This window comes from Tetrao urogallus (assembly GCF_951394365.1).
Source record: "Tetrao urogallus genome assembly, chromosome: 12".
NCBI classification, from domain to species: Eukaryota; Metazoa; Chordata; class Aves; order Galliformes; family Phasianidae; genus Tetrao; species Tetrao urogallus.
The window spans coordinates 4,196,729-4,221,384 of NC_136825.1; the positions used below are offsets into that span (position 1 = coordinate 4,196,729).

The following is a 24,656-nucleotide window of genomic DNA, read 5'->3' on the forward strand; positions in this document are numbered from 1 at the left end:
ATGGAAGCAGGAAGCAGCGCCAAGGAAGCGGTGCTGATTACGGGAGGAGGTGGTTACTTTGGCTTCCGGTTAGTGCGCTGGAGAGCGGCGACGTGCGGATCGATGGAGCAGGGCGGGCGGTGGGGCGGCGGGCTGGGACCTGCGTCACCCCGTCCCGTGCCTGTTGGTCTCGGCTCCCTGTCGGCAGTCGCACCGCTGCGTTTCTGAGTGCTTTAAGCACTCAGTTACTCTGATTCCATGCGTAACTTTTAACGGGGCTGATCAGCTTTGTGATGGGGATTTAGATTACCATCGTTCAGCTACCTCAGGTACCTCAGGGGACAGAAGGAGAGAACGAGCTGGGTTCTGCCAAAGAGCAGCTGAAAACACGTTGGTTTTGTTCAGAGCTTTCCCTACTGGCAGTTCACCCACTTTGTTTTGCTTTCCTCTAGAGACTGAGGAAACGATTCTAAACCTTAAGCTAGGCGGTTCACTCATCACCACAGTAGATGGCTGAACTGAGTGCGATTAGGAAAAAAAAGGTATTGAAATAGTTAAAGGGCTTCTCTTATCTCTGTTGAAGTGTTTTATGCATTTATGTATATAACATACGCTTTCTGTCCTGTTTTAGTTTAGGCTGTACCATATACAAAAAGGGAGTTGATGTGATTCTCTTTGATGTCATGAAGCCTCTTCAACCGGTGCCAGAAGGGATAAAGTTTATACAAGGGAACGTCTGTTGTCTGGCTGAAGTGGAAGAGGCTCTTAAAGATGTGATCTGTGTGTTCCACATCGCTTCCTATGGAATGTCTGGCAGGGAGCAGTTGAACCGAAAACTTATAGAAGATGTTAACGTGAAAGGAACAGAAAATGTCATCCAGGCCTGCAAGAGTACAGGAGTGTCAAGTCTGGTTTATACAAGTACATATAACGTGATATTTGGAGGCCAGATTATAGAAAATGGGGATGAATCTCTGCCTTATCTACCTCTTCACCTCCATCCAGATCACTACTCCCGGACCAAATCTTTAGCTGAAATGAAGGTGCTGAAGGCAAATGGTACTGAGCTTGGAAATGGGAAAGGTGTATTGAGGACTTGTGCTCTCCGACCAGCGGGCATCTATGGGCCAGGAGAGCAAAGACATCTTCCAAGAATAGTTAGTTACATTGAGAGGGGACTGTTTAAATTCGTATACGGAGATCCTCTTAGTTTAGTAGAATTTGTACACGTTGACAATCTCGTTCAGGCTCACATCCTTGCCTTTGAGGCCCTCAAAGCCAACAAAAAGCACATAGCTGCAGGCCAAGCCTACTTTATTTCAGATGGCAGGCCAGTAAACAACTTTGAGTTTTTCCGACCACTAGTAGAAGGTTTGGGATACAAGTTCCCAACCTGCCGCCTTCCTCTGTCACTTGTCTATTTTTTTGCATTTCTTACTGAAGTAGTTCATTTTCTCATAGGCCATGTTTATAATTTTCAGCCTCTCCTCACTCGCACAGAAGTTTATAAAACGGGTGTCACACATTACTTCAGCATGGAGAAGGCCAGGAAAGAGCTGGGGTACGAGCCTCAGAAATACAGCCTGAATGAAGTGGTTGAGTGGTTTAGATCTCAGGGCTGTGGACCAAAGCCAGGGAAGTATACCATTACACATCTCCTTAGGGATGGAGGACTGCTCTTGCTGTTGATTGCTGTGCTCGTCTCGTGGTTTCCATCTGCAGTTATATTTTCACCCTGAAATGAAACACTGAGTATGGAGGACAGGATTTAGTTATGTTGCATACTCTTTGTTTTCACAGCGAATTAAAAAAATACATATGTTTGTACTTCTTGGGTAAATACCTTTAACAGTTCTATCCCCAGTGAATAGAATGGTGGAACAAAAGCCTTTAATTTTTGTAACATATCTTATAATTCTTCTTCAAAGTAAAATTGATCAGGCCACTAAAAAGTTAACTGTACTGCTACAAGCAGCGTGTTATTTTCTGCTGCAGTGGTACCCTTAAGACTGACCTTTTCTACCCAATAGCATCATACTCTTGGTCCACACCTTTTATTCCTAGGAAGTTTGTGCTATATGATCCAGAGGGGAAAAAACTTACTCTTTGATCACATTCCAAACCAAGTTCTGCTTTCCATCTTGAGTGCATATATGCCTAACCAATAATTTGGCTTTAGACAATAAATTATTGTTATTTTTTAAACGAATACATTGTGGTGTACTTTTCTGAATAAACTGTGTTAGATCTAATACACTTCTGGAAAATGTACAGTTGTGTACCTCAGTTGCAGCTAAGTGCTTGAAGCAGCACAGATCTGTAGATTTTCTAACTAAAATATTCCTGTTGAAGATGAATGAGTTAGCTAAAGTGTATTATGAAACAGCTGTGATTTTTCCCAGCATTACTGAACGGTTAAATAATCATATTTAAAGGACTCCTGTTAAGTGATTACACTCATATTCCATTCCTTATAAAATTTTTATAGCTCTGATAACATTCCTTTAGTGCTTGATATCATTACAACTTCAACTTCATAGCAGGATGATAAACCAAAAGAAACTAAATGTAATAGTGAAGGGACAGCTCAAGGCAGCACTCACTTTTCTTCCCCCTTCTGTAACGGAATAAACTGAGGCAATGTTTGCATCCTAGGAGCGTTGAACTCCTTTATCAAAAGCTACCGCGCTTCCAGCAGATGACATTTCACTACCATACTGACTGCAGAAGGGTCACTCACAGAATCCATTAATATACATCATCGTAGTTTGCAGGAAGATTAATCCTTCATTTTAATAAAAGATGAATAAAAAAGTGACCTCACAAAAGCTTTGGCCTGCTGTTCTCCTGGAGGGCCACGCTTTTCAAATGAAAACCACTGGTTACTTCCTCCTCTCCATCCTCTGGTTCTGATGCAATGCTAGCAAAAGTAAATTAAGAAATTTTAATGCTAACAAAAGCAACAGAAAAAAGACAATGTACAAGAAATTGCAGATGCCTGCTAGCTACAACCATAACATTGGTATTTCACGCTAACTCTTGTAAAAAGCAGATCTTTTTAAGATGTAGAATGCCACTCCTGTGCCCCAGAGGGTTTTTTTTTCCTATTTGCAATACTTATTTGGGGAAAAAAAAAAAAAAAAAAAAAAAAAAGAGCCACTGCCATGTATACTTATCTTAATGGTGGGGTTGATGGAAAAAAATCATCTATGAAAGTGTCCCAAAGTGTAAACACATGCTGTTAGTGCTGGCTGAGGTGAAAGTCCTGATAACTGTTTATGTACAAAGAAAAATTGGGACGGGTGGCAAAGACAGAAATACCAAAACTGAAGCAGCTCAACCTCCTGCAGAACAAGCACAACATGTGAAGCTCTTCATCTGTCTGGAGTCAAGGACAGAACTCTTCACTGATAACACAGCAAGAGGTGCTATTTTGTCCTAACTGCCCATAACTTATGCTTGAGCACATGGTACTAAATCAGCCCTAGTCGAGAGAAATAAGCAGCCACTTGGCAATGCCTACCCCAAACCAAACAGCAGCCTATTTGGCTCCATCTAGTAAACAAAGCCAGAGTCGTGTTTGCTCTTCAAGTAAACTACAGAAGAGGTCAAGGATACTGTTTTACGTTCCAAAATGAAAAGAAGAAATGTAAGGCTTCAGGATTTACTTTACAATTACTTACTCTATGAGAATTACTTAAGACTTAGGTGTGCACAAAGCTAGTCACGGCTGCTCTGTTTCAAGTATTTTTAAAATGAGAATTATTTTTCTGTTATTACTACTTTTATATCAGCGACTGAGTAAATGAAGGTAATTCAATTGTTTTGTCTGTTCCAAAACTTTATCTATTATTTGTTTTCCTGAAAGTGAATTACCAGAAATACACCTCAAAACTCAAAAAGCAGAAATGAAAGTTTGCTAGAGCTCAGAGTTATTTAGCAACTGGTAAAAGAATGGCTCTGATGTTTTTAAATATCTCTTGGCAGCTGCTTAATCTTGCATAACGCAGCATGTCAGCATAAAACTAATGCCTGCCAGATGTACATGAATGACTTATGATGTGTGTATATATGTTTTAGAAGTTTAAATGTCAGTCATCCTTAAGTAGTATGTTTTTTTGTAGCATCACCTCCTAGGAGACCCTACCAATTTTTTCTTTCATTTCTATCGCTAATTGCCTTGCTACTTGCTACTTGCTACTTGCAGCAATACAGTGATACCTCAGCAGCATAAATGCCTCATAGATGCTTGATTCCAGCTCAACATATACACAATTTTTATTAGAAGACTGAGAAAAATTTGATTCCCAAGAATCTCAGCAAAACAAAAAATCACAATACAAAGACATCATGCCTTCACCCAGAAACACGCCCATGCAATTAAGACACCCTCATTAGCAGAAAGTGTGTTAATACAAATCTACTGTGAATGACGGTTCCAAATGACTACAAATTCCAGCTCTGCCTTCTTCAGACTTCATTTTTTGAGTTGATACAAACCTGATGCTCACTACAGCTGAAGTATCTACCTGTTAGTGGAAAAGGTCAGTTAGGAGTTGCATGTTAAACATGATCTTTGGCCTTTTTCTTCTGCAGTGCTTGTTTGTATCCAGATGAAGTGCAACAATAATGACTTCATGAAAACGACCATTAAGTCAGTTCATCTTAAAAAATACAGAAATGCCCTTCCTCCAACCTCTGGTGCAACACAGCGTAACATTCCAGCAGACCGCTGTTCAATTAGAACTCATGCACACCACCTGGAGATTTGAAGTCAAGACATTCAGTAAACCACGCTTTAATGAAGAGGCTTCTGGGATCATTCTCATCACTGCTATCAAAACGTTTTTATTAAAATAAGTTATTTTAAGAATTCAAAATAGTTTCCATAAGAATATAACAATTCAACCGATAACATTCTTATAAATGATTTTCCTCCTAGATTATAAAATCAGCATGCACATTCAAACCTTGTTTCATATTAAAACAGCTGCAACTGTGAAGAAGTTGCTTGAGTCCACCTTGACAAAGAATTGAGAGATGGGCCTTTGGAGTTAAAACAATGCAAGATACAAGAAACAGTACATAGCCTTGCCTAACACTCAAGTCAACCAAGCAGCCAAAGCAGTAATTTTCTTCTGAATGTAACATGTTCATATACTCAGGGGAAAAAAAAAAATTCTTTCTGTGAAACTGAATGGATTTTCATAAATGCCAAGGAATACCTCTTATAACTTTAAATATGATGTTTGCATGCAGAATATACACACAACTTTCTGAAGAACTCTTAAACATTTGCACAGCAGCAAGAAACTCCTACGTTCATCATACAATAGTTGTTCTGGGTCAGGTATAGAATAAGGAAAGTAGTTGAGCCAAATGATTCACCTGGGCCATGTGGCTATGTCTGCCCTGGAACTGAGCTAGAAATAATAAAATTAAACCACAGCAGTCTAGAGATCTAGAATTTGGTCTCCCTGAGCATTAGCATCTTGTGGTCCCCTACTTTCTGTAATCAGTACAAGCCCAGCTGTTATTCAGCTACCTAAAAGTTCCACCTGTGGAAACAGCTTCAGGACCTTCCAGACACAACTTTGGACCACCTCATCTGACCATCCTGACAACACTGTGTTCTCAGGACATGGAACGCGACACACACTGACTGCTGAATGAAATATACAGCACAGGGACTGATTGTATGACACACTAAAATATGTCCTGGAAAACAGTACAAAATGCATGTGCACCAAAGGTCCTCACCACCCACAGCAACTGGATCAGCAGGTAAGCCCAGGTTTGTATGGCAGGCTAAGTTATTGCTGTACCTCTAAAATCCACAGTTGATGCCCTCCCCCTTCCCCCTCCCCCCCCCCCCCCCCCCAAAAAAAAAAAAAAAAGAAAAATTGCATTCATCTAATCCTTGGACAGACCAGTTGGAACTGGTGACTGAAGAGATTTCAGGCAGGAAGAAGAAAAGAAGACCCTTGAATTACCTTTAACTTTGCCCTCTCCTCTTTTTCAGATGGCTGATTGGTATTTAATTCCTTTGTTAAAAATATCTAAAGAAGACAATCAAGTATGGGATGCTATAATAGCATTTCCATCTCAAGATAAGTGAGACACAACTCTTTTTGTAATAATTAAAACCTCAGTGGACTTCCTCAAACCATCAGATGTGAATAAACAACAGCATCAATCAAGCACACCTTGAAACAACAGAACAGGGAGCAAGAGAAACCAAAAATGGCTGAGGCATCTTCATCAGGCCAGGAATCCCAAACGCATGCCTGTTTTCTGTGATGAGAAATACAGCATGATGTATGCAAAATTTTATGATTCAGACAGTCATTTAGACAGAACTTAACTCCTGTGCACAGCTGTGAAAGAAATTCATTTATATAGACAGCAAAACTTCACCCATGTAGAGAGAAAGGAACCAGGAATTTGAGAGTAATAAGATAGTGCTAGCGCAAAGAACTGACATGCACCCAAATTACCATAACTGGTTTTAAATATGCCATTCAAGGGCTTCCGTTTCACTGCTGCAGTAAAGCACACTTGCTAATCTACTGAGTTTTCGCATCTGTAGCTCAATGTTCTTCACTTGATTAAAGATGTAAGACTAATGTACCTCTATATTTGTGCATACTATCATTCTTGGATTAGATGTATTTTGGTAAAACAGTCTACATTTACAGAACACTATCATCTGATGCTATCATCTAAGTAGGACTGCAAGATTAAAAATGGACAGTTCATTAAAAAAAATCATTTCTAAGCACATTAGCAGCTGAAAGGGTTTACAAAATGATGCTGTATCAAAGTAAGTGCTTTTCAGAGTTGAAATGCCTTTCAGGAAAGAAAAAAAAGAAAAACATAACAAAACACCACATATTTCTTAGCACATATTTACATTAAAACCTTTCCCTCCAATACCTTAATTTAGGAACACAAGTTCAGAGGGACTACAAAAACAAGTGCACACACTGTTCTCTTAAACCTTTCACAAGGAAGCATCCAAAGTCAAAGAGGATATTTGATTTCAACAAAAGTAACATATTATCTGCTACTCAAGAAGGGCACAGAGAACTACTAATAAGAGACAATACAGTATGAGCTATTAGCTGCCCAAAATTCTTTATACAGTATCAGAAGTACAATCCATTGCCTAAGGTAAGGTAATATACATTTAAAAAAGAAATGTTGGTGCAAAAGTGCTTTTACAGCATTTAATAAATTAAAAACTCACTCCCAGTTAATCTTAAGGAGCCAGGTTGTTAAAGTGGTGTGATTCCATGCATGCAAATTGTTGTGAATGTCTTATCTACACCCTGCGTACACAGACACCATGAACAATTTAAACTTGCACTTCAGGTATTGATAAGCAGTGAAGTCTATGCAACTACCCACCTTCAGATTCTTTCATATACAGGAAGTCTGGCCTGCACAGAGGTACTGGCCAAACCTTGTACAGAATATAAATTATTTGGAATTAAAACAGTTTTTCTTATAACAAGAAATTAATAAGAAAATCCATCTTCCCTCCTCTTCTTCCTCTTCGATTCATTCAGCACGATGAGATCTTCACAGAATAGAATGACCAGGATAAATTAATGTCTCTACCTGAACTGCTCCATAAAGCATGCATCAAAGAATGACTGTTTTAAGAGTAGAATTTGCTGTTACTGACTTTCTTCTCCCTTAATCTTTTAGGGAAAAGAAGAAAAAGAAAAAAAAAAAAAGAGTTAAGTCTCCTTGATATTTCTCAGAGGGGAATGGTTTACTATGTTCATTCAATGTCTAAGTAATGTATCAGCAACAAGGACTGTACATTTTTTTTCCTGCAATAGATGGGATTCATACAACTGTTCAGCACACACACACACACACACACACACAAAGGTAAAAAAAAAAAGCTATTTAAAGAAAAGTCTTCCTCCCATTTCATTATCTCAGAAAGGCCTAAAGATTACTCAATACTTCCACGTGGTCACCTGGTAGAGGAAGCCTCTCTCTTCCTCCTACCCAACCCAAAGGTGGCAGCAAATGAGACATACCCTCCCCTCAGCTTTGGATAGCACACTGACACTTAACTGACAGTTCTGTGGTCTTAAAAGTGTTCTTATCTTTTGCAGTATGTGTCTCTGGAAGCATGTTGTTTCCACATATTTAATACACTAAGGACACCACCAGGGACATAACTTTAACAATGTAGGAGAGGTGGTTTATTTATTTGGCTATACAGAATGTATTTCCAAGGTTTTCTCCTAGAAAGCAGGATAAAAGAACATAAACTCACAGGATTACACTGTGATTACTGAAACCAGGATTTCACTGAGCAGACATTTCACTGAGTCTGCTGGCCTCTAGTGGTTTGCAGCCCTGCCTCACTTCAGCTATGCCAATCCTGCTCTGACTATTCTTAGATGCTTGTTTTAATAAACCTGAGATTTTCTTAACATTAAGCCATACTTAGATGGAGCTACCTTGGAAAGAAGATTGATTATCAACCCACCTCCGGTTACACGTTTCTTGACACATCTGTAGTTTATGTTCATTCACATTGAATTCTCTTAATAATGCATCTCTGTTAGGATTCCTTAAGTTCATATGGGTATCATAAAGGAACAGCTGGTTATTAACTTCCTCCTGGCGCTTCCGAAGTTGCCGACACGAAGAATAAAGCTCTTCTTCATATTCCTTTGAAAGAATATTGGAAATCAATGTAATAATGCTGGTAATCAGTGAATGTAAGAGATACCCAATACAGAATCAACAGAGTTCAGGGGGCTATTTTGTTTTCCTAAACACATTCCATTAGCTTTATCTGGAGATAACATTTTGGAAAATATTCTCCCATAACAAATCATGTCAGTGTGTTGAGCAAAGGACAGCAAAAGGACATCACCGTGGGACATCAGATTATGTGCTTTAAAATACTTTTTAATTTTGTTGTTCTTGCTTTTGACAGCTCCATCATATCTGTGTACTAGGTGACATTAACAATCTTGGTGCTTTCCTATTGAAATCCAGACCACAAGTAGAAATACTGATGAGTAAATAGGATCCCTAACAGCAGCAAGCACCAGATGACCAAGGGAGGACACGTCCTTTGTACTAAGGATCTATGGCCATTTCATGCTTTCAGAGGAACAGACTAAGTATTTGAAGATTAATTTACAGGGGGTCTGAGCTTCTGTTGCATGTGGCCCACAACAGAATGTCTCAAAATTCTCCTCAAGCATAAATAATCAATATGATTCCTCTCATGACTTCAAATTATTTTAATACTCCAAAAACTCTGCACGCACAAGCTGCCTCTTTTCTAGTGTTACTTCTGGGAAACAGCATTGGCAGCAACAAAGTCTTAATTTTCAAATCAGCAGCAAAACAAGATACATATCCTAAAAGAAATGACATGCAATCAATAAATGTAACAAATCTAAATATTTTCAGAGATGGCATACTAATAAGAATGCCTCTTTTAGGACTCAGTCCAGATCCACAAAAATTGACAGGTTTAGAAACATGGAGTTTTTCCATGTTTCTAAACTCCTTGCAGCCATGGAGTTTTACAGGTAAAGGAACAAGATCCTTTCCTCACCTTTCTTTTTCCTCCCAAAACAAATTCCTACAGTTCCCTGGTACAGGATGAAGCAAATAAAAGCTAAAGAGATTCACACACTTTCTGATGCAAGTGAATCAATTTTCAGGCTAATAATACATGCTTCTAAATGTAAAAATCTCAGTGTAACCAAGTTTCTACAACGTCAAGAAGACTGGTTAACTTGAACAAAAACTGCATGAGGCCCCACATAACAGGGGCATATATACATATATACATGCTTACATTTGCTATATTCTTGCTACTCTGTTCCTAAGGAAATTTCACAGCCATTCTCATTCCTCTTTATAACTGTGTTTTTCATCTCCAAGAGAATACAGATGGAGTCCTGTATATAAACAGGCCTGTTATTAAATTATACCATTTTGTGAAGGGTCATTATCACAAATAAAGAAAAAAAAAAAAGGGCAGAAGAACAGATGGATATAGCCCTGATCATTCCTGATGCTTCTTGAATGATCTGGCAGAACTTCCAGAAGTTGATTAACCATGGCAAACCTTGATTTGCTACAGACTGCCAAACAAAAGCAAATTTGTTTGCAAGTTCTCCTGCTACTGCATTACCACCAGAAACATCAGACCTTGCAAAAATACAGAGCAATGCTGCATCATCCCTTGGCCTAACAAACTGAAGGTGTTTCAAGAGTGTGAAATACGCTACCACCAAAGGACTTAGTGCTGACAGACCGGGAGACATGCTGCTGCTATGAACAACACTAAGAGATACACGGGCCCCAGGCAAAGAATGAATTTCTGAAGAGGAATCAGCAATATATCTAGCACCATTCCCATGGTCAACATTAGGCAACGGCAAGTTGTTACCAGTTTTCTCAGAGGCAACAAGCCAGAAGATATGTAAATATATGAGTTTATCTGGTCTCCTGGATCAGACTCATGTTCATGGAATACGAACATTTCAAATGTTATCTTCATGCCTCTCTTTTCTTTAAACATACACTCTTTGTCTCAGCTCCTAGCCTTCTCCTTCTCTCAGCTATGGCTGCCAAGAGCTGATTACACACAGTCGTATTACATTATGTGTTTATTAGGTGGCTTTGCAAAAATCATAAGAATGTTTGAAAAAGGTTTCCACTCCTCCATGAAGAATGTGACTGAGAATTCAATGATTTCCATTTCAGTGTCCGTAACCGTAGGGACAAATCTCTCCAGAGACATAACAACTTACTGTTAGCAGAACCTGGTGTTTTAATCATGAAAACTAGCACATATTGGTGTGAACTACAGCATTAGCTGAACGATTGTGAACAACTACAGATGAGTTGCACTTCTTCCTCCTCCTCTGAATATGAAGGGTACTGGAAAGCACCCAGAAATCCTCACTTCCCAGAAGCACTGTAAAATTTCATTACTTGTTCCCTGTGCCTTTGTATTTAATAAGATACAATAAAACATAGATTCATATATAGTTATAATTGAATATTTAGTTATATATAGTTATATTAATATATAAAATATATAGAATAAAATATTATTGACATATAAAGAGAGTCTGAGAATAAGCCTGCTTTAAATTAACATAGAAAGGAGCACCTCTGTAGCACCAACAAATGCTCTTCACAGACCAGGTATTTGAATGTGTGGTTCCATGAGCAAAGGATGCATCATCATCATTTTTCCTTGAATGTGTAAAAACACTAACTAGAATTTCAATAGGCAAAAAGCCTGAATTTCAGAGGTGAAAGCCTGAATTTAGCTAGCTAGCTCTGCATGGCATCAGTCAGTTAATAGGGGAAATGCAACAACCGTGCTGGTACAGCAAAAAACAATGGAGGTAATTAGGCTTTGTTTGTGCATTATTTATTTTAACAAATGAGTAATTTGTCTCCTCAGTGGGAGAGTAGCTCAATTTGCATTACTGGTCTTCCCCAATACCTAAAGAAGAAAAATCAGATAATACCACACCATAAACTGAACAAAAACCTAAATCCTTGTTTCCTGGTTTCCACAAAGAACTGCTAACACATGCTGTGAGTGCACAAAACAAATGAGAGGTTCTCACCAGAACTTGCTGCATTTCACAGTGAATCAGAAGTGAGGCTAGCTCTATGTCTTCACTGTAACCATTCTTGAGAGGAACTGATCTAAAACCTGAAAGAAAAACAGAAACAAAGCATATACAAAGAAGTACTAGAGTCAAGGATCAAAAAATGGTGCAAGTGGGCCTAAGGACCAAAAGATCCCTCACTGTTCAAATGCTTCACTGCTAAGAGCAAGCTTTCTTATGTGAATTATGTGAATTACAGAGAAACAAAATACAAGAATGGTAGAACCAAGAAACAGGTTTCATATACTCTTAGAAACTAAAGCCAGATGCAGAGAAAAATCAGCAAACTTACTCTGCACATGCCCATGTCTAAGGCAATGAATTAAACAAATATTCTGACACAAAATCAGAAAACAAACCTTCCCACATTTTACCCAGAGCACGTAACTCTGTTGCTGAAATGGAGTCCATGATAAAGATAGTTAAAGACACAGGGATCATATCAGTAAGGAGATAGGAATAATATCAAAACATTGATCTTGTTGCTTTCATCTGAAAAACAGCTCCAAGTGGGAGTGGAAGGAAGAACTTCAATGGAATCTCTTACTTTCAGAACAAAGAAACCCCTGGGTTTATCAGTACACAAGAACTATATTTAGCTTTCACAGAGTCATGGCACACTATTAGTAGCAGTTCTAAAACTGTCTTTGTTGTGATTTGTTGCTGCTGCAAATTTTTCTATCCTATCTAAACAGAATTAAAAATGAATAAATAAATAAATTCAGAAGGCAAGAGGATTATTTTACATGCTTTTCACACTACACAGCTAACATCATAATAAACAACAAATTGAAGGAATTCAGGTCAACAAAGCACTTCTCATTTGGCGTGTTATAGCTGCCACTGCAGAGAGCAAACTCATGCCACAATAATTTTTAACGTCATTCTGACTTAGCCCCTTATCATCCCTCCTATTCTTACCTGATTTGATTCCTTTGATGGGAAAAGTGGCATGTGCTAAGAAATTGGGGTCACTGAACATATCCTCCTCATAAACAACAAAGCGCAAAAATGCTAGATTTGGATCATAAATTTCAAATCTCACTTGCTCCGGACAAGGTGCCCATACTGGATTAAGGCCATTGTCATCTGTAATGAAAAGGAAGCATTTAGAGTATGAGGCAATAAATTCACTTCATTCATATACGGGTATGTATCCCAGGCCATTTTCTGGGCATACAGAGGCCAAAAAATCCTATTTACCATCTGTCTCATGTTGTAACCTCACTGCAGACAGTTTGTATTTGTTTATTTGTGAGGGGAGATAGGAGGAAAGTTGGCATGGATGGAAATCTATGAAGAAAAAGCTATTATTTGTCTTTATATATACAAAACCTCTGTGGACCATATTCATGAGCCTCTTGTTCCGTGTCACAGGAAAAGCATGTATGATGTACAATGCCAGTGTACGACGGCCCAATTCATTTATGGAACACTGAGTAACTTGGCACTTGCAAAGCAGCTAGGAATTCTGCTGTCTAAGGTCTTGGTCACTCCTGACAAAAATTTAAAATCATAATCCTCTTCTCTGAAGTACTGAAGAGCCACAATGTACATTCTGCTCCTAATTTTGTATTTATCTTCCACTGCTGTCTGAGCTGTAGGTTTCAGTAGCTTAGATAATTAGATTCAAAGCCTCTTGTCTACCACAGGAACACTGCTGCATCCAGATATATTAAATTGTGAAAAGACAGCCAGTCAGTTTATTAAAGATTGTTCTGTCTTATCTTCTTACATACAAAACTTCAATAATCAATTTTTGTTTGACTGCCACTTAGATATTGTCCCATTTCATTTGCTTACACGATGTTCATGTGCACACACACACACCAGGCACACACTCCTTATTCAGAACTCACCAGGAGTAAGCTTTGATCAAAATTTTACTGCATTGCAGGTTATACAACTTTACAGCCATATCTACCCAAGCTGTCTCTGAGGGGATGCCAGCCTTCGAACCCAACTTGAAATAAACACAGTCTGGATCTCACAGCACTAACTCCCCATTTCAGCCAGAATTTTGGCAATTGACTAACTCTGTAGGAAGCACTTTCAGGGCAGCAATTTAAAAAAAAAAAAACATGCAGACTACACAAAGTGTTGCATAGGCCAAAACATAACACAGTCGCAACTTTCTGTGAACAGTTCGGGTTTTTTCCCTGAAAAATCAGATATTCATTCAAGTTTTGCAAATTAACTCAGGAAGGCAGGAGAGCAGGTTACCCAATTACTCCCCATACAGGTTGCTGGCCAATTATAGACGTTATACATTCCTTATCATTACCCACTTTATGTGCACTGAAAGTACAACCCCACTACACAGAAAACTGATACTCACTCACAACTGTTGTCTTGAATTTGTTATTATCATACTCAGCCCCACATATTTCTACCTCTACAAAGGGACACGCAATGCTTCTACCAAGCTTTGGGAGATGACGAGCACCTAAAACCTTCAAAAGAAACTATGAGTTATAACCACATCCAGAGGAAAATTCACATGGAAAGGTGGCCTACAGAACTAAAAGAGAATTTCACTAGAGAATAAACAAAATAAACCCAGAGGAGTATGCAGAAATGCACACTCCCTGTCTTGAATGTGTTTACATCTATTAAACATACTATGTCACTCATAATGGCACTCCAAATTGTCTGGGTGACTCAATGATTTTCATTGAAAGATATTATGGCTGACATTCGTTGTACACAGTATGCAGTTCCAGATCAAGTTTGTAACATTATCTTCATTCAGTCCTTATTACCTTAAAACATTCCTGCTTTATTTCACACCACCTGTTTACCTCTCCTCTAAACTGTAGTAAAAAGCAATTAATATGTTTCTGCCTTCTCAAAAGGCATATTTTTAAAGGACATCTCTCTTACTGAATAATAACTGACAACAGAAACAAGCTCATCTCACTTTTGGCACTAGAAGACAACAAGGTATAATTTTCAAGCGATACATCCATTTCTCCATGAAAGTGAGACTGACATTCTGATTAAGTCACAGCATACCCAATAATATGATGAATGAGGAAAAAATAATCAGTTTATTATTTTTTCTGTTCAGTTTTTCTCTTTCATTATAAACGTCTTTCATCCCCACACTGGAAATTTTGGAACTAGTTAGTCTGCTGCTAATCAATCTCCAATAGGACATTTCTACTAAGAAGTTACTAGGTTGGAAATGCAAGTTAGTACATTTGGAATTTCTATTAGCAATTGCATAAAATTATCCCAGGATTGTGTTTTTAGTTCCATAGCATGTGCTTCATTAGTATGATAAAGATATGTATTTCCTATCAGGAACCAGTGAAACTAGTTTTATTCTCAAACACTCCGACATTTGAAAACAGCATTTTGACAATCTGTCAGGTCTTGCTCTGAAACATAATAACTTAATTTATAGTTTTATAGATATTTATGACTTGTAAAAAACATAATTTACAAAAGAGATTTACCCTCACTGTCATAATCATCTGCAATTTCCTCTTCGATTCATTTGGCATTGGGTCATATTCTTCATTTCTCATGCTTTCTGGCTGCAGAACATAGCCAGTGCGTCCATTAAGTGAAAACAAGGCATGGTTCAATTGCATGTATTTATCTAGGAAGAGAGTTAAACAGTCACAACAGAAAGATCCCTATCTGAATAAAAGGAAGTACCAGATCAATGGCTCCTCTCTGCAATTCTTCCTGGTTGATGCTTTCCCAGAAAGAGTTGGAGAGGTAAGATGGAAGACACAGTTACTGAACTTCCCTTCAGTAACTGAACCTGACAGGCCATTTTTCAACAATTTTAATCCTAATAAACCCATCTCCATTCAAAACTAGTTTCCTGTGAGTGCCATTAGCTAGCTTCCCTTACTGGGAAGTTGTGTACAGCTTTCCCTGTGGGTGAACAACTGTTCATCCAACTGAACTTCACTGCAAATATCTCTGCTTGCTTATCATGAAGAAATCAAAGTGGAATAAACCTTTCAGAGGTAACAAATGGGCTCAGAGATAGAGAGACTGATTTTTTGTGGATCTGCTCTTAACAGAGGATTCACACATTCACAAATTCTCAAATTTATTTCTTTTATCTCCCTTCTCACAGTGAATTACAAATAAATACAACAGCCACAGTGACTAGAAGGCAGAGGCTCCATTAGTGGTGAAATAGAATATGGGCTAAATCCTTTTTAAAGGGAATATTACCTGGAGTCTGAAAGTTAAGAGCCACCATCTGAGAGCCACAAAGCCAGAGGCGAAATGGGTCATAGTTTGATGAGTCAACCCTTTGTCCTTTAGGATAGACACGTGTCAGTCCCTTCAAGTTGTATTTCAGCAACTCAACTGGCTTTTGCTTAACAATACTTTCTGCCTTGGTTTCCACAAAGGAACGAATTTCTTTGAAATCAGGATTTTCTACACAAGGGAGAGAGAAAAAAAGGGCTGTTACACAGGAAGAAAGAAGTTGACATTTATGCCTTATTTCCAATAACATTTTGTTTTACTTTGGTTTGCTTTGTCCTGTAATGAAATAATTGGTACTGTTTTAATGCAGACACAATAAACTGGTTGAATGCCAGGTCTGAAAGTTAAAATTGCCTGCCTGCCACATGCTTTGCAACAGGGCAGATTGTAGCCATGCTCTTATCTCATCATTGCTAATAATGCACTTCTGACCACTGCAGGACATATTTAAACCAGACATCTTTTCCTGGGTTTAAATGGGGAGAAGAAAGGGTCAGCCAGGGTTACCCAATGCTTCAAACAACGAGTGTAATTACAATGTCTTAGCCACAGTGACAGCTTATTAAAAGCATCTGCAAAGAAACTTAAGGAGGAAGGGCACATTTGCTGGCTTCTCTGGAACACAAAGTACATATTTCAGTGTCAGACTATCTGCACACTTATGTAGATCCTAGTTCTCATTTATATTATGGAACTATATATCATTTCTACAGCTTACATCTATGGCAAAGGTGCTACAGAACCATTTTGAGAGTTCTGACAAACAAATGTCAAGTGTTCAGCCAGATTTTTTAATCTCAGAAAAAAACCACCTGACGTAAAACTAGAGAACTTCCTTACTGAAGCTGTATTAAGACGATGTCTCTGATCAGTTAGGTAAGAAACCTGGGACAGTTTCAAGATCTCTCTTCTTTCAAAGCCTCCTTTCTGAAGGAAATTCACCAAGCCCAAGAATTTTCCAAGTCTTTACTGTGATTGCACTGACTACGAAAACATGGTGTGGGAAATGAGAACAATGAGAAATTACCCAAGCTTTCACCTCCTCATTGATGGCCTCCCGTTTCTTTGTCTCATACCATTAATTAGTTCCGCATTTGGTCCCACACTTAAACCAAAACAGATTGAGATACGTGCTCAAAACAATTCTGATAAATTAGGGTCTTTTACCTGACACTTTATAGCATGAACAGCTTCAAGCTCCCCTACTACTGCACAATTCAAACTGTCACTGAAAATTCTCCATGGGTGAGGCTCAATATTCTCTAGTAGAGAAAGAATAGATTCTATCTCCATTGCCAGAATTTCAACTAACATCTGTACAGATTAGTAGAAAAGTTAAAATTCAGATGTAACATTAAAGAAAATACCTAAATTGTCCTTCGTTTTGCTTGTTGGCTTGCAGTAGATTACCAGATCAGATAATTCAATGGCAATCAATTGATTCTTTTCCCAGTATTTCCTCCTGTTCTCCTGTAAAATGTAATAAAGTTTTAGATTATGGACACACTAGGCAATATGGTACAGTAACTCCACTCTAATAAAATGACAAAACTGATGCATTCTTTTTTGCCCAGATTCTTATTTGATACTTAAAACACTTCCATAGATGTAACGTATTCAATTCAGAGAATGGATTAACCAAGTGCTTTTTTTTTTTTTTTAAAGCACGTGTTTCAGAGTGTCCCCTTAATCAATCCTACTCAGAAGCTTGGCAACATTTTTTTTTTAATTTTAAAAAAAATTATCTTGTTTGTATTCCATTTTCATTAGATTCCTGACTCTATACCTCATGTAAATGTAAATGTATGAAGGAAAAAATGCAAAATATATAGTGAAGTTTCTCTCTATTTACCATCTTAAGCAGGACCTACGTCTTGTTAGTAAGTCCCAGACAGCTAAATTCAAACCTCAAGAGCATCATTCCTGTAATTTCCTATTTGCACATGAAACTAGAAATGTTACTTATAGAAAATCACATGTAATCATGTAGGCCTCACCAATTATAAGCCCACGATATACTTTCCTGTTTGTAAGCACCTGCTATGTGGAAGCTGAGCCAAGGTCCTTGCAGCCACAGACCGGAAGCTACTGAAATCAGCAAGACTTGCCCTGAGCAGAGATGTTTTGGCTGGAGGCTTTTCAGACACAAGAAGCAATTACAGGACAGAAAATGTTAGAAGAGCCCCATACCAAACAGCTACTAGCTTTGGTACAAGAGATTATGAAGCAGCAGCAATTAGGAAGTCTTCCAAAAGAATCCTCTCAACAAGATGAACTGAAGAGGAAAGAAAATCAGAGAAGCCAATGAGTTGCTAGAATGTTTCCCTGAACCAGAGATTACATTGAAGTCTAAGAAAGGCAAGGAGGAACACAGCATTAAGAACTAAAATAGACTTGGAAAAAACCCCAAACCTGTAAACACAAGTGTCGTTAGGGATTTACTAGTTTCCCAGACATAGCTCAAGAGTATGCAGTGCTCCATACAGCAGTGGAGCACTTCCACAGTGTTAGACATAACACACCAGAGATACTCAGCCAGGAGAGCTAGTAATGAACGAAGTACAGGAAGCCTTTTTATGTACAACGTGCACATCTCCAAAATAAACTGAAAACATGTCTGTGTCATACTGCAGCATTATACTTTTTCCTTCCCCAAATTTAGACTGTTAATTGTACTGGCAAAGAAGGCCTTTCCTTGCCTTTTTCCTCTGCCCATGCTGCAAGGATTTCAAGAGGCTACACTGAGAAAAGCCTCCTGATTGACAGAAATGAGTTTAAAGCATCTTTGAATGCAGGCTGTTTAATAGTTCCCTAACTGTACAGAGGGAGAGAAAGCTGCCAAGCTCCTGAAGAGCCACTGATGTGCTATGAAAAACAACCCATTTAGAGACACTTCCTTCTAGACCAGGTTTCTCTTTTTCTCATTTTTATTTCTAAACAGAAGCCTGGCATAAGAACCACGTCTCTCCTCCCTCAACAACAGTTCCTGCTGTTTTTTCCCTTGCTGAATTTGTTGGCCCCTCTGCTTGAGGTATTAACTTGCTTGCTATAAATGGGATTCTGATGACCCTCGGAATATTGCTGCTCTACATGAAAGACAAACAGCACAAGCCAACACAATACTGAAAAATACTGTCCATCATCCATAACACCCACTCAGTAATGAAGAGTAGAAACAGCAAAGAAAACAGTATTCTTAAGCATAGTCAACACAAGGGCATTTTGGCCATGTCAAAGACTCCTTAAGTACTAAAAAAGACAATAGGAAAGTAAATTAATACAACGGAGAAGGAAAAGGAAGTCCTGAAGAATGTTTTTAAGTGGAAGTAGTAGTACAGGTACATAGATTAGGTACAGAGCTTAGCAAGGTTTAGCAGCATAAAACAAATCCTATTGTAAACTTACAGCACTACATACTAAAAACCAATAAAGGGGTTTATTTTTAACAATACCTCTTCTGCAGTTTTCCATGTGATTTCACGGACGCTTTGGTACCACTCAAACAGTTCTTCTACTTTATCAGTTGCAAATTCAACGCATGGATCTTCTGGATTCTTAGGTTCCAAAATGAAGACAAAAGGCTTTTTGTGTTTCCCTTGTGGCATTTTCACTGTTAGGTAAGTAGCAAGAAGTTTACACTAAAATCCAGCTGTTCTCCTAATGCTGTCATTGTCGAATTGTTGCAACAACTAGTGGCCAAGTCCTGGCCACTGCAGTAAGTGCTCTCATGGGGCTGGAACAATTAGTCTCAGAATATTTTATAATATCAATAGTATTTGCTACATGAATACAAATAGTTTTCACAGCCAAGCATTTTATGCTAAACACAAGGGATCCTCTTCAGCACAGAAAGTTCAGGAGTCAACATGTACAAATCAGAAAGTACATACCCACATTGTACGTATTTAGTACCAATATGCCGTGACACAGAGAGCCTAATGGATTGTCCTCAATAATCTGTGAAAAACAGGAGATACAGCTGACATAGCCTGCTGCACAGAATATTAACAAACAATAAATACACACCACTAAATCTAATTGCACTTTCACTGAAAGCACGTGCACTGTAATATTTAAAAGGCAAAGTAATTCTAAGTTTCAGGCAAGTTATAGCTTAGATGAGCTATCTGAAATAAAAATCCATACCAGTATAATATACAGGAAAACAGAACCTCCTAAAATCCAAGCAAATCAGTTATCTCCTTGAGTAGTTTTCCATGATGGACATCCTGACAAAAACACTTGACAGCACAAAGAACAGCAAAGAATGCATTCATTTCTTTATTCTGCATTCCCTTGAACACAGCATTCTAATTCCATAAACCAGATTTCCACGTCCAGCAGGCAGCTTGTTCTAGGAAAACACAGCAGACAAACCTTAAACCTCACCTGGCTTTCAAGCTCAGCAGAATTATCAGACAACAGGTCTTCAACGTAATTGGATGGAAAATAGTGTTGGACTTTTTCTCCATAATCCCCCTTCCACCTGAATTTAAAAAGAAAAGCATACATAGAGAAAAAAAAAAATAGCTTAAGAGTTTCAACAGGCCATTAATGAAGAAATGATACCATGATTCTATGAAACAATCCTCAAGAAATTGGTCATTAATACCCAACAATGGCTTCTCTAGTTGGCAATCACCAAAAATATAAGTGATTAAGTAGTTGCAAGATCCAACAAAGTGATCATTAACTGTAGTAACAGATCATTTCAGAGGGATTACAGTTACTGTATACCGCAGTTAATGACTTAAGAGGCATTTCCCCCTCCAGTACTAAAAATACTATTATGTGGTTGATTGCCCTGCAGAAACTAGAGGGAAATATTAGATTCCCAAGCAATTTGCAAGGCAGCTAAGAAACAAAACCACTTATGAAAGGAAACTATACCGACAACTAAATAAAATGGATTTCATTCCAGAAAAGTACTAAAGAGAGCAGAAGAAACACAGTACTGATGACAAAGATAGTAGATGCAAAACTTCTCAGAACACACAAGTGTTAAGGAAGTATGAAAGTAGTAAAGGAGAAGTAGGGGATACACTGGCATAATGAAGATTCTGCAAGGTGAGATTAGTTCTGTAGAGCCAAACAATGCAAAAGACATGATAGGAGACTTGCATTTGAGTTTTTTTGCTTTCATTTAGTATATCAGCTTTAACATTTATGAGGCCACATTTAACAAGCAAAGATTTTTAAAAACATGCTATCCAAAGTTTAATCTTTCTCTCCTATCCGTTAAGTCACTAGAAGTTCTCCTACGAGGAATCTTTGTCCTTACCAGCCTCCAGTTTCCTTTGTGACATTATGAATTAGAGCTCCTCGACAGAAGCTCAATTCATCACTTCGTTTGGCTCTGTAGTCATACAAGGCTTTCACCGTTCTCTGAGGCTTTAAGAGAAACAAAGCAAACAGGTCATCTAGGGGGACAGGTCATAAAATGATCAATAATGCAATTTTATTTTTTTTAAGAGGTGGAGGAGAAGGTGGAATTGGATCCTTTTTTGTTGCTGTTGTGAAGCTCAGAAAATGCAGTACTGAAGTTCCATAGCGACATCTATTGTTGGAAGCAAGTAATGCTACTTAACTGCTATTTTTCAAGCTGTTACTTGAAAAAATACTTTTTCAAGTATCAGCTTGAAAAAAAATGTTTTGTTTGTTTTTTGAAGAGCACTGCATTGTAATTACTGTAGGAAAAAAAAAAAAAAAAAAAAAAAAAGTGAAGTGTCAGTCTATCACCATTCCATGTATTCAAATGCAGCTGGAGCACACAGGCTTAAGAAGCAGTCAGAGAGCTTGCACTTCCAAACCACATCAGCTATCCTGCTGCTCACGTTTCCTTTAGGAAGGCATCTAGTTTCAGTAGAACAAATAATTACTTTATCTTGAATTTATTAGTACTCAAATTCTTCAGTAGCAATGTAAATACATTAGCCAAAAAGACTGAAAGAAAGTTACAGCCACTGAATTAACAATCAGACGAACTTTTAGGAGAATCTAATAGGAGACCATAACAAGAATTAGAGGTAAGGAAATGTTTGCTGTGCCACTTGTTATTAAATTTTGGAGCATACCTGAATAAGCACATGTACAAATCAAGCCACCTCCACAGACTAAATAGCAAGAAGTGCCTGAATTCCCAATACGGGGGAATCAACACAAGATTTGCACAGAGAAACTGTCGGTACAAATTTTGAGTAGATATTAGAAAAAAAGTCACACCCTTCAAAAGTTCACCTGTCTAGTCCCCCCATAAATCAAGCAGCCTAACACTTTCAGTTAACCTTTTCATTACTGATAACAAGAAATCCACAAACAATTCTCATCATTTTCAGAAGTCTAAGAGAAAACGTGAAGGCCATCTCTCCCAAAACATACCACTGTAGGGGTGATTTCACTGGGTTCCACGTACATCTTGACATCATAAAGAGAGTTTATATCTTTTTCCTAAAAATGGAAAAAAGGAAAAAAGGTAAATTACAGTAATCAAAAATTAGAAAAATACCTTTCTGACAATAGAGATGCAAACTGAAGATCATAATACATGTGTCTGGATTCCTCCTCATCTCTGTAGTTGAACACAGCTGAACAGCAATATTAACACAACGAGATCTAAAATTCTTTCTGCCCCTTTTAGCCTCTTAGAAGAAACAGAAAAAAAAGAGACTTGAATTTCCTGAAAGATGGCAAATTTGTTTTTTTTTGCACCTTCCAACACCCACACATTTGAAAACAGATGAGGTCATCTCAGGCTTTTCAAGTTAGTTACCTGTTTGAAGCTCTCTCATCATGAAATACATCCATCCCAAAAAGCAGACATCTCTCCTAAGCTAATTATCTGGTCTCCCCTTTTAGTCAGCAAACAGACAGGTATCTCTGGGGGAAATCTCCTCACACTTATCTCAAAGAGTGAGCCTTCAGAGGTACCTCTCACCTTTTACCACAAAGGCAGCAGGACACCACCCTGGGAAAGCTCCAAAGTGGTGAAGTAAAAGCTACTGTCTGTACAGATGACAGGCACAGCAGAATCTTTAAGATTTCTGTTTACTCCAGAAACAGAAGAGAGGGCCAACTGCAGGTAAGGCTATTATCAAAAACAGAGCAATATGTCCTACTTCATGGAGGAGCTTTTCTAATCAAATCATGAGGAAAACAGAAGCCACCCCATTGACAAAGATGAAGTTTTTTCCTTCCCATGTCTCAAAAACTTCTAGAGAAGTCAGCGTAACCATCTTGATTTCACAGACTGCTTAAGCTTCCCTGAAGGACATCTATCATAGCCAGAACCAAACCCAGCTCCACCAGACCCAGACTTGGGACTCCATCTGCTAAAACACTTGGCACTCATACAAGGGACATCACTTACTGTGCTGTAGCGCTCCAGCAGCTCCTCAGTCACGGGATAACGCAGTTTCATTTTCCTGTACAGAGGGTGCTTCTCATAGTATGTGACCAGTTCCACTAAACTCTCAAAGTAGGCTGATGTTCCCAGCACAAAATGGCGACCTTCTTGCTGAATTCGGAAGTGCTTCACCTTCCCCTCAGCTCTGTGAAACAAGTACAAGTGCTGTTAAAGGTATTGGTACTTGGCACAGCGAAAGCACCAGTGCTGCAAACTAGACCAAAATTGCTTTATGCATCTTAACCGTGTGAAATAGTTTCTCCCTCTTCCAAAACATCTTTTATTCAAATAGAATTCCATTTGCTTGATTAAATTCACCAAAAGATATTCTGATTTTCCCACAATGTGCAGGGCCTTGGGAAAAATCCACGTTTTTGCCTAGATTAAATTTCCCTATTTTGTTCCCCTACACAGGGGTATTCTGTCACTTTCAGACTAAATAAATGCCTAGAATCAGACTGAGAGTCTCATCGGAATCCACTGCTACTGATCTGCTGCTGTCCCTAAGCAATGAGTCAAACTCACCTCAAACACAGTTTCATTTGAAGGCACAATGGAGAATACTGTAATTCTATACTTTTTATTAATATTGTTATAGGCACCAGAGCTTCAAAAATATTTTCCCTGGCAATAAAAGCCTACAAATAGATAGAAAACAGTGCTGTTTTGACAGATACCAAACAGATTTGAGTCAGTTAGATGACAGGGTGGAATTTCCAAAGGGTAAGGACCTAGAATTATTGCTGAACCAACACCAGAAAGAAGTTCAAAACAGCACTCTGCTGCAGGGAACGTCAAGGAAGTAAAGAAGGGTCATGCACAGCTCTGCGCTGGGAAAAAGGGGCAACTGGTGCCCAAATACTTTCATAAAGTTATTAAGGTTTATTCCATTGACAATTTACTGTTGTACACTTTCTCACACCTTACTAATTACTCAGAATTTGACAGCATGACTTTATGACTCAAAAAAGCCCCTTTTTAAATGACAGATAAAAAAACACAAACAAAAAGAACACTGCTGGCTATTAAATAACGTATTCATATCTGACTTCTCTTACCTGAAAGTCATGGCAAATGAATCAGGCTCATCTCTCTTTCTAATCAGAAAGGCTCCATCTCGAGGAATTCGCATCAGCATGTCTTCTGCCTCTCCTCGACTCAAGTTGCTATAGTACCAACTACAGTCAAGAATCAAAATGGACAAAGGATTACAAAGCCTGTCTAATGTAATTCAGTAACACTAACAGGTAGCGTTACTAACAACAGAATCTCTAACACTACAAGAAGAATTATGCATTCAATTTTCCACACCTTGCCATCTACAACAGCATCTTATTACAAAATAA

The 24,656-nt window shown here is 38.3% G+C and overlaps 2 protein-coding genes across 2 annotated transcripts in view; one reads left to right on the top strand and one right to left on the bottom strand.

The window, feature by feature from the left end:
* On the top strand, window positions 1–1,718 carry SDR42E1 (short chain dehydrogenase/reductase family 42E, member 1; the record flags this gene model as incomplete). The annotated part of the gene is made up of 2 exons (XM_079541243.1): window positions 1–68; window positions 611–1,718. 2 exons carry the CDS (start codon window positions 1–3, stop codon window positions 1,716–1,718), a joined length of 1,176 nt encoding a protein of 391 aa, XP_079397369.1.
* A 5,924-nt stretch (window positions 1,719–7,642) lies between these two features.
* PLCG2 (phospholipase C gamma 2) overlaps window positions 7,643–24,656 on the bottom strand; it is a gene marked incomplete at both ends in the record, with an annotated part of 55,346 nt that continues 38,332 nt past the window's right edge. Inside the window, 15 exon segments of the mRNA XM_079541678.1 lie at window positions 7,643–7,685; window positions 8,495–8,679; window positions 11,625–11,713; window positions 12,591–12,758; window positions 14,008–14,122; window positions 15,131–15,276; window positions 15,870–16,079; window positions 17,276–17,378; window positions 19,361–19,518; window positions 19,799–19,865; window positions 20,298–20,394; window positions 21,190–21,299; window positions 22,287–22,355; window positions 23,275–23,455; window positions 24,369–24,488. Of these exon segments, the coding sequence (XP_079397804.1) occupies window positions 7,643–7,685; window positions 8,495–8,679; window positions 11,625–11,713; window positions 12,591–12,758; window positions 14,008–14,122; window positions 15,131–15,276; window positions 15,870–16,079; window positions 17,276–17,378; window positions 19,361–19,518; window positions 19,799–19,865; window positions 20,298–20,394; window positions 21,190–21,299; window positions 22,287–22,355; window positions 23,275–23,455; window positions 24,369–24,488 (1,861 nt within the window).